Genomic DNA, 9,533 nt, shown 5'->3' on the forward strand with positions numbered 1-9,533 from the left:
CTACCCGCTCGGATGCCTCGCTCTTCGTTTATCATCAGGGCCCTGACACGGGCTACTTGTTGCTCAATGTCGACGACATCATCCTGACGGCATGTACGACTGGTCTTCTCAGTCAGCTCACGGCTCGTCTTCGAAGCCGATGTGGATCCTCAACATGGTCTTGAGGTGGGAAGAGACGGCAAGGCCAAGCATGAATGGCCATTGAGAACAAGCTGTGCAGTTGGATCTAGAACCACCCGATACATTCGATCAACACCACTGTAAACAGTTGGATCTAAAATATTAAGAATTTGTATCATTTTATGTGCTAGAATTTGCACCAAATTTGCATCGATTTTTTTTAACCTGTTAAGTTTTGGGGTTCGGCTAGAAATGTTTTTTCTTCAGAGGAGCAAATACCCCCCTCTAATGTCATTCGGCCTTTTACTCCTCTAAAATTTAGTACTCCCTCCGTTTCTAGATATAACTCCTTTTAGAATTTTATTATAGACTACATATGTATGTATATAGATGTAGTTTAAAGCGTAGATTTTTCACTTATTTTACTCTCGTATGTAATTCATATTAAAGTCTCTAAAAAACTGTATTATATTAGAAAGTAGGGAGTACTTTGTCTATAGATGCCTTAATGAATGATTGTTCCGGATGCGCTTTCGTTGAATTGATTAAATTAATATAAATATCTCCAAATTCCGCACAGATAATAATAAATAATCAGTTTATTTTCTTTATGAAAGAAAAATAACACGATCTAGAAAGCCCTACAAAGCACAATTACCAAACCTTTTGTTTTTCGTATACTCTTCCTACATAAAGGAAGTTCCTCTCTAGAGAAAAAGGGATCTTTGCCGTCGCCGCCTCCGCCCGTCCGTCGCCGCCTCCTCTTGCGCTCGTGCCCGCCGGTGCACTTGCCTTCCAGCCCGCCTCCCTCCATCGAGATCCGCCCCTCATCGCCGTTAACGTTCAGAGCCGCTTGCCTCGTGCAGAGGTACGTCCCTCCCCCGTCCGCTTCCCTTCTCCGCCTTCCTCCCCTGTCCAACACCTCCGGTGCCGAGCCTAGCTTGGACGAACATCAACCGAAGCTGCAGAAGGGATCCTGATTGGATTGGTTTAAGGGGAAAAACAAGACCGATACACATCTACAAATTTTCAGAGGTGCCAAATCCCTAGCAGAGGTTCACGGTACCAGTAATGTAGATGTATGGGCGTTTTCGAGAGCTACTGTCCAGAATCGTGATGGCTTGGCTCATGGAGCTTAACTAATTAGATTGTAATGTTGGCAATCTAAAAAGACCAAGTCATTATAGTGTTTGGCACCCCTCTTGAAAAAAATTGCAATAGTTTTGCTCGTTGAAAGGATTAGAGTTCATCAGCCATGAATACTGTGATAACAAGCTTCAGTTTCAATGCTCTCTGTGCAAAAGGAATTGATATTTAAGGGATGTATCTATGTAGTGTGCTGCACAACTTCAGATTTGTACAAAGCTCTGAATTTGATTGCTGTGTCAACTAATTTACATTGTGCTGCAGAGCTACAACGACTATCTTTTGTGCTCTCTTGCTTGTTTGTTGCTATGTACATTGTTGCTTCAGAGCTACCACAAATATCATTGTTTCATGATTCTAGTATGCTAATATTCACATAACTTTTTTCATGGCTTTGTTTCATTTTCCTTGTTGAATATAGTGTATAGTTTTATCTATATTGCATCATCATTTTTCGGACTGAAGGAACTCTGAGACCGCTGGACGTGATTCGATCCCTCCTATTGGTAAGTAATTTTTCCATCTTCCCGTTCATTTCATCTTTTTTTGTTGACGAGCAACCAGATCTCGTTCTCTTGTCTTTTCTTCTTCTTATTACTAATAGAAGTCAGTTTCTGATGGAGTACTCTTTACTAATAGCAGTCGGTTTCCTTTTGTTATTTTTTCCATGTGTTGATTGCATCTCAGACCTCGACTGGGCGTTGAAGATGCATAGCAACAGGGCGAATTATATCACGCCTTGGGAGGTCAAGAAGAGGAGGAGGATGCACATGGCCAATGCACAAGATAGTTGCGGGGCCTCGATTCCGTATGAGATGATCATAGAGGTACTGCAGTGGCTCCCTGTCAAATCTGTCTTCCGCTTCCGGGCAGTTTGTCGCTCCTGGGCAAAGCTGCTCTCCTCTGATGAATTCAGCCGCCTCCATATGACAGCAGCTAAGGTTGCAAGGCGGCAGGCACCACCACCCAAGCTGCTATACATCTCACCTACCACCACATTCGACTCCACCGCGGTCTACTCGTGCCCCTTCTCGCCATCATCATCATCGGGCCGCCCCAGAGATCGTGGGGACCTACTGTTCACCATCGACGGTGCCCGTGGCAACTGTGTGGAAGTAGTGACGCCCATGCCGTGCCGCGGCCTCACCCTCCTCTACGACGCTATCGGCGCAGCTTTCTACATCTGCAACGCGGCAACACGAGCTGCTACGCGTCTGCCAGCTTCCACTGAGGAACGAGCAGCCAGGTCCGCTGCTGGGCTGGGGTTTGATGCCCAGACAGATGAGTACAAAGTGGTGAGGTTGATCAATAGGTTGTCTCATCAGCAGGACTTGGTGTGGTGTGAGATTTACACACCTGGAGGCCGCTCTGGGGATCGCTGGAGGCCGCCTGCCGGAGGAGTACCCTTGAGCTTGCATCAGTTTGTATATGCCGCTGTTACAAATGCGGAATTGAACAAATTACCTCCTGTGTTTGCCAACGGTTGCCTGCACTGGTTGATGAGACCCGCCTCTTTCACCACGACTCCGAGTGTTGCTGTCGTGTCCTTCTCGGTCACAGAGGAGACCTTCACATGTCTCCGGTCACCGCCCTTCTGGGTACCAGGAGCGCCGCCGATCAGGCATGGGTTGTCAGGAGAGCAACTAGTGGAGATGGATGACCAACTATGTTTGGTCCGAGATACTCGCAACACAATCCTTTATGCTAACGTTTTGGAGATCTGGAAACTGCCGGACTATAGCTCTGGTGACTGGTTACTGAGTCACCGGATCAATTTGTCGAGCCACCTGGCAAGAGATTTACGCGAATCACAAATTCTGAGAGTTATTGGATGTTTTGGGATCAATTCCAGCTCGCCAAGGAAGAAGATAGTCATCACTACTAGCAAGCACAAGATTTTCGACGAGTATCAGAAAATGGTTCACACGTATGACCCTAGGTCTGAAGCTCTAGAAACCATTCTTTCAATCATGGAGACACACTCAACTCCATATTATGGCCCCCCTAGTTCAAGGTTTAGTTTCATTCAAGATACCCTTGCTCCTGTGCATAAGACAGATGAAGAGATAGCCTTGTCATCTGACCTGGCTAAGGTGACTGGAGAGATCCTACTCCGCCTCCCAGCTAAAGCAGTGATACACTCCAAATTTGTGTGCAAGCAGTGGTTCAGATTGATTGAGAGTGACAACTTTATTCAGTCATACTTTCAGCATAAGAACATGGACAAAAGACCTAAGGTCATGCTTGTGGTCAAGGGCACTGGACAATTGGGCTTCAGTTTTGCTCCCTTGAATAAATGCCTCCAAGAAGCTCCTAGTAACAGTACATTACTTGATACAAAGGTGGTTTGCTCCAAGCCTTGCCATGGGCTGAACTTGGTAAGCACCGAGATGAACGACTATCTCTGCAACCCATGTACAGGTTTCCACAAGGGCTACTCGCTTGGGCCAAATTTTCTGCAGAGAATGCCTAAAGCAGAAGAGCATGCTTTCACAGTCGGCAATAAGAATATTGGCTTGACTTTTGACCCTTTGACTCAACAACATGTTTTCGTGGCAATCTTCTATCGCCAGAAGGACTTCAAATCTCGTCAATATGACCTGACATGCAGGTTACGCTTGTGTGACTCTCGGGATCGCCCCCAACCGAGCTCGGTACCGCCTCTGCCTGTGAATGACATGCCACCGGCTTATGTGGAAGGAATGCTGTACTGGATGAGTGAGCCAAGGTTGGGACAGAGCTGTGAATGGAACATTGTTTCTTTCAACCTTGCTACAAGAATTTTTGATGTCGTCGCATGCCCTTCTTGGTTTGCAAGATGGAATAGCAGAAACCGCTGTCGTGCATTTGTTGTTGAGCTCGTAGGACTATTATGTGCTGCTCTAGCAGATCCAATGGCTGAAAAATTAGATGTATGGAAGCTAGAGCATGGCCAATGGGGCAGAGCATTCACAATTCACCTGGAAGCATATCCTGACTATTCCCTTAAGACAAGTGTTGTCGTGCCATTAGCTCTTGATCCCGCTTACGGGAAGGTCCTGCTCAACACTGGGAGGAAAATAGGGCTGTATGATCCAATAAATCAGACAATTCGAAGTTTGTATTCACTTGATCAGGTGCTGGTTGCCAGAAGTACTAGTCCACACCACAAGTTTCTTGATACGCCTTCAACTTCATCAGGGAATAGTTCGACATGCTCCAAAGAAGACTCAGCGGCGGAGATGAATAGTATGGACTCTAAAATGATTCCTTCTGTTCCAATGTTATATGAGGAGAGCTTGGCATCTTACACCCGTGTGGCCAAGAAACAATTGTTGTGGTGATGCATTTTTAAGGCACCTACCTTCTTTATATGAAACATCTATTTGTGATATCTTGCCTGCATGTTTGACAACTGAAACACCAAGCTTTGGTAATGTAATAGTATTAAACATTTTTTATTGTGAGTATATCATTTCGCTTTCTAAATATATTGACGTGTTCCAAATGTTTATGTTATCTGCACAAATAAGGGGGTAATCATATCTGTTATCTTTGTATTACGAATACTTCTGACAATGTTTTGTTATGTTTGTTGCTTGCCTGGTCTGCTCTTTTGCTTTACGTGGGAGGTGCCATGTTCAGTTTCTCATTGCTCCAACAAATGCTACTACTTTTTATCTGAAGCTTGTTAAATATGATGTGCGAGCTGTAAGACCCGTGCTCTCTTTTTCTCTTATCTGTAGAAGTGTTAGAGATTTAAAGATAGCGCCCAATTTTTCAGAAAACGGTTCGGCAGATCCAATGGCTCGCTCCGTTTCATCTTCAAGTGATTACGCTCGACGGCCTGGATTTACCTTACACTATCTACCATTTGTAATTTACTCCAGTACTGTTTAAGCTCTTACTGCGAACTAAGGCTTGAGAGAGATAGAACACTAGTAAAATCGTGTGACATTCATGTCTGAATTATGTGTTGTTCTCCTGTAATTGAGCTCCGATCTGACACGATGCACCAAGTTGACAGCATACAGACATACAGTAACCATAGTTTTATGTTATAGAGTACTCCCTGAGTGCACGTGCATTGCAACAGAGTATAGTTAGGTTGGTTCCGTCGTCGTAGTTAGTTTGTCGAAAATAGCAAACAATTGACCCACTGTTATCAGTTTATTTTCTGAAAACACAGGTGGTGAATAGTGTCGCGCTCCCCTTGCGCACCCAGAGCACCACCAGCCGCCACATCTGATCAGGACCTTCCTCGTTGTTTTACGTCCATTTTTCTTAAACCTAAAGAAGACCACATGGTTTTGATCAACTTGGCCATCATAGAACCAAATATCTCCACCAATCCAATCTGTTACAGGAGCAAGGAACATATACTAAGGGTTTCCTTCTGTAAGCTGTAACCCACCATATAGGAACTGAACTAATCTAAAAAAGAGCAATTAAACCCCTTGCCAAACTTATGACATGTAACCCATATATTTCTGAAGAAACGTAGTGTTGACATTGTTGACAGTAGGAAAAACAACGGTCTTGATATCAGGTACCAGGGAGCTCGTCCTAGACTGGAACTTTCCATATTCTATGACGAGGTGGCACCAATTTGACAGAGCAACATTTCCCAGATTCAAGACTAATGGATAGCATCGAGGGCTTGCGCTTAGGCTAGTTGTTGGACACAAAAATGTGCCTATGGCCACAATAAGCCAAGCATGTAGGAATTTGTCATCCACAACTCCTTTCATTGCCTTAATCATCTTGCACCATGTGTTAATCTCGGTTGTTCCCCCTTCTATTCCATACTATCAGAACTGATGAACTCTATTGCTTCTTTCTCCACTTCATAGACAACTTTGTATCCCCGTTTGGAAGCCCGGACATTCTATGCACACTTTTCCTGTCGACCGGCATTGGCCCCCTCTCGCTGACAACAATTTTCGAGCGCTGGTCATCAAAGCACCTCACAACCACTTGCTTCGGCATGTTGGCATCTATGAACACTTAACTTCAGTAGTCCTCTGAATCCTACACTTATGATCCTTTCTCGCTGCTTGAGGTTCAAGCCAATGAATAAAAATTGGGTCATTTGAATTGATCATATAAGATAATGAATAAAAATTGGGTCATTAGACGGATGCCGAGAAAGAACTTGCTCTCAAATGAAGCATTTTGGCCTACTCGGACACCCTACGTTGAAGATGGTGTTTTTTTGGACATTCTTGAAATGAACCTAACTTTTGCCGGCAGATGGGCATGCCCATGCTAGGCATCCATGTCAGGTTTCAAAGAAAAATTTATTTATAAAAACATAATGTAAATAGATACTTATTTTTTTAGTTTTAACATAACTAATAAAATACAATGGGATAAAATCATAATTTAAGATTCTTAAAAACATTTAAAAATATTAGAATGAAAAAAGAATAGAAAAATTAAAATTTAAAACAATTACTTAAAACTATTTTGGTATTCCAAACAATATTCCAAAATTTTGAACAAGTTTCAAAAAGAACAATAAAGTTCAAAAGGGAGAAAAATGAATTAGGGAAAAAAAGAAGAAAAGGGAAAAATAGAAAGAAAAAAACGCTTAGGCCATGGCCCAACAAGGCAAAGGCATCGCTCCCATCGGGCGCCTGTTGGACCGGCCTAACCGCTCGCGGATTTGAAAAAAAAAATCATCAAACGAAAAATGTTCCCAGACATGAAAATTTTTGGAGATTTTCAAAAAAGTTTAGTAATTTGTTTTTGCAGAAAAACCATTCCTGGTTTTGGGAACCTCAGCTTCACAGCCGGGTTTTTTTTTTCGGTTTTGAGGTTTCTGGACGTGATTTTCTCTTTTTCTTTTTATCTTCTTCTTTTTCTCTCTTTTTTTGTTTTCTATGGATTTTTTCCTTTTTCTGTTTATTTTTTCTATTTTTCATATATTCAAAAATTTGGAAATTTTTTTCAGAATTTCGAATTATTTTTTTCATTTTTAAAAAATTGATCATATTTTCAAAAAATATCTAAAATGTCTAATTTTTCATATTTATGAATCAATGTTCAAAACATTCAGAAAATATTCAGAATCTCCAAGTTTTGCTCAGGTTCAATTTTTGTTCATACTTCTTAATCAAAGTGGGTACGATTTGCCAAAGATCCATATTGTCCTTTATACGACTTCTATCCTCTATGAATGAGTCAACAAGAAAGAAAAGATGCATAGATGACCTGAAGAAAAAAAATCATAAAACTACTGACACATCATCTCGTGTGCTTAACGGGAGAAACAAAAGAGAGGATATGACTAGCCTGTGGGCGCACAACACATGATTTAGATTTGCGTCTCATGCGGCAGATGTCCCAGACATTTCCTCACGGCCACATTGCTTCTAGGCATCACTTTCTTGCTGTTGGGGCATGCGTCCAAGTTTCTGCGACTCTGGACCTAATTGGCCATTCTTCTCATCAAGAGTGCGATGATTTCTTTGCACCACACATTCCTATAAGGATGTAGCATGTTAGCACGGGATGGGAAAAAGGCTGGTCAGACTTTCTAAAGGAAAAACCAGTAGTATTCGATCTTTATTTAAACCTTGAATTCAAAAAAAAGTTCAGGAAATTAAATAAAATCTAATTTTTAATTTATAAGGATGCAGCATGTTAGCATGGGATGGGAGAAAAGGCTGGTTAGACTTTATAAAGGAAAAACCAACAGTACATTCGATCTTTATTTAAACCTTGAATTCAAAAAAACGTTCAGGAAAGTAAATAAAATCTCTTTTTTTTAATTTATAAGGATGTAGCATGCTAGCACGGGATAAGGCTGGTTAGACTTTATAAAGGAAAAACTAACAGCACATTCGATCTTCATTTAAACCTTGAATTCAAAAAAAAGTTCAAGAAATTAAATAAAATCCCATTTTTTCAAAAAATATTCACGAATAACTTTTTTATGAATTTTCAAAGGTTCAATAATTAAAAAATCCTTCAATAATTAGAAAATCTTCACGTGTTTAAACATTCACGAATTTTAAAATTTTCATAAATTTAAAAAGATCAAAGTTTAATTCATCAATTTTAAAAGAATTTAACGAATTTTCAAAAAATAAAAGGGGAAGAGAATAAAAAATTACAGGAAAATAAAAAGGGGAAATATAAAATATGTAAACTAGCAGAAAAGGGAAAGAAAGAAGATACATGGGTGAAAGGGAATTCCCTATTTGCTGCTCGCTGCGTCAAACTGTCGACACAGCGCACAGGCGAACCACCCTATCGCTCATTCATGAGCCGGCCCTTTATTTTTACATACGAGCATTCCGGTTTTGGGAATCTTCTGAAAGGTTCCCAAAACCGGTCATGAACCTTACAGAAGGTTCCTGAACAGGCTTTTCTTTTGGTTTCTGGTTCTTTATTTTTTTTTCTATTTCTATTTATTTTCTTTTTCAATATTTCATTTTCATTTCATTTTGTTTCATTTTTCTTCTCGATTCATCATTTAATTTTCACAAAATTGCAAATTAGATAAATCACAATTGAAAATTGTTCACGAATTTGAAAGAAATGTTCTACTTTTCAAATAGTGTTCATATTTTTTTATAAATGATCAAAAATTGGAAAATGTTTGCGTTTCCACAATAGCAAATTTGTGTAAATGTTTGAAAATTTAAAATAATGTTATAGTTTTAAAAAATTCATATATTTTAAAAATTGTTCATGTTTTCAGGAAAATGTTTTAAACTTAAAAAAAGTATGTCTTTTTTAAAATGTCCGTGCTTTTGAAAAATAATGTTAGCAATTTTGCATAAATGTTTTGTTTACAAAAAATATTCGTAAACTTTGGAAAAGCTTCGTAAATTTAACAAACGTTCATAAATTTGAAAAATAGTATGTCACTTTAAAAAATGCTCGCAATTTTCCAAAAATATTTGTGTTCTCAAAAAGTGTTCGTAAAATTCAGAAAAATATGTATTTTGCAAAAAAAAGGCTAACATTTTTTAAAGAATCTTTGCATTTTATAAAAAAACATTCAAATATTTGGAAAACATTTCGAATTTGAAAAATGTTCGTGTCTTTCAGAAACCCATTTCACAATATAAATAATATTCATGTTTTCGAAAAAGTTCTTAAAAAAAGCATTAACTACAGTATCCACGTACTATTCACTACCATGCCCGGGCCGGTCGCTGCAATATCGTTTTTATTTGGTACAACACGTCGTTCGGGTTGATTGTTCTTAAAAGTCAGTACTACTAGTGAGTGTGTCACCAAAGCTGATTCGGTCTAGTGGCTAGCAACACATG

The 9,533-nt window shown here is 39.9% G+C and overlaps 1 protein-coding gene across 3 annotated transcripts; it reads left to right on the forward strand.

Moving 5' to 3' along the window:
* Positions 1-820: 820 nt before the first annotated feature.
* LOC125507476 lies at positions 821-4,747 on the forward strand. 3 transcript variants are annotated; one of them, XM_048672050.1, is made up of 2 exons: positions 821-2,093; positions 2,200-4,747. In XM_048672050.1, exon 2 carries the CDS (start codon positions 2,394-2,396, stop codon positions 4,587-4,589), a length of 2,196 nt encoding a protein of 731 aa, XP_048528007.1. In that variant the 5' UTR covers positions 821-2,093; positions 2,200-2,393; the 3' UTR covers positions 4,590-4,747. The 3 variants fall into 3 exon arrangements, with proteins under 3 accessions (XP_048528007.1, XP_048528008.1, XP_048528006.1); XM_048672051.1 differs by having other exon boundaries at positions 2,203-4,747; XM_048672049.1 differs by having other exon boundaries at positions 821-1,772; positions 1,954-4,747.
* Positions 4,748-9,533: the final 4,786 nt, after the last annotated feature.

Source organism: Triticum urartu, chromosome 5 (assembly GCF_003073215.2).
Source record: "Triticum urartu cultivar G1812 chromosome 5, Tu2.1, whole genome shotgun sequence".
In the NCBI taxonomy this organism is placed as follows: Eukaryota; Viridiplantae; Streptophyta; class Magnoliopsida; order Poales; family Poaceae; genus Triticum; species Triticum urartu.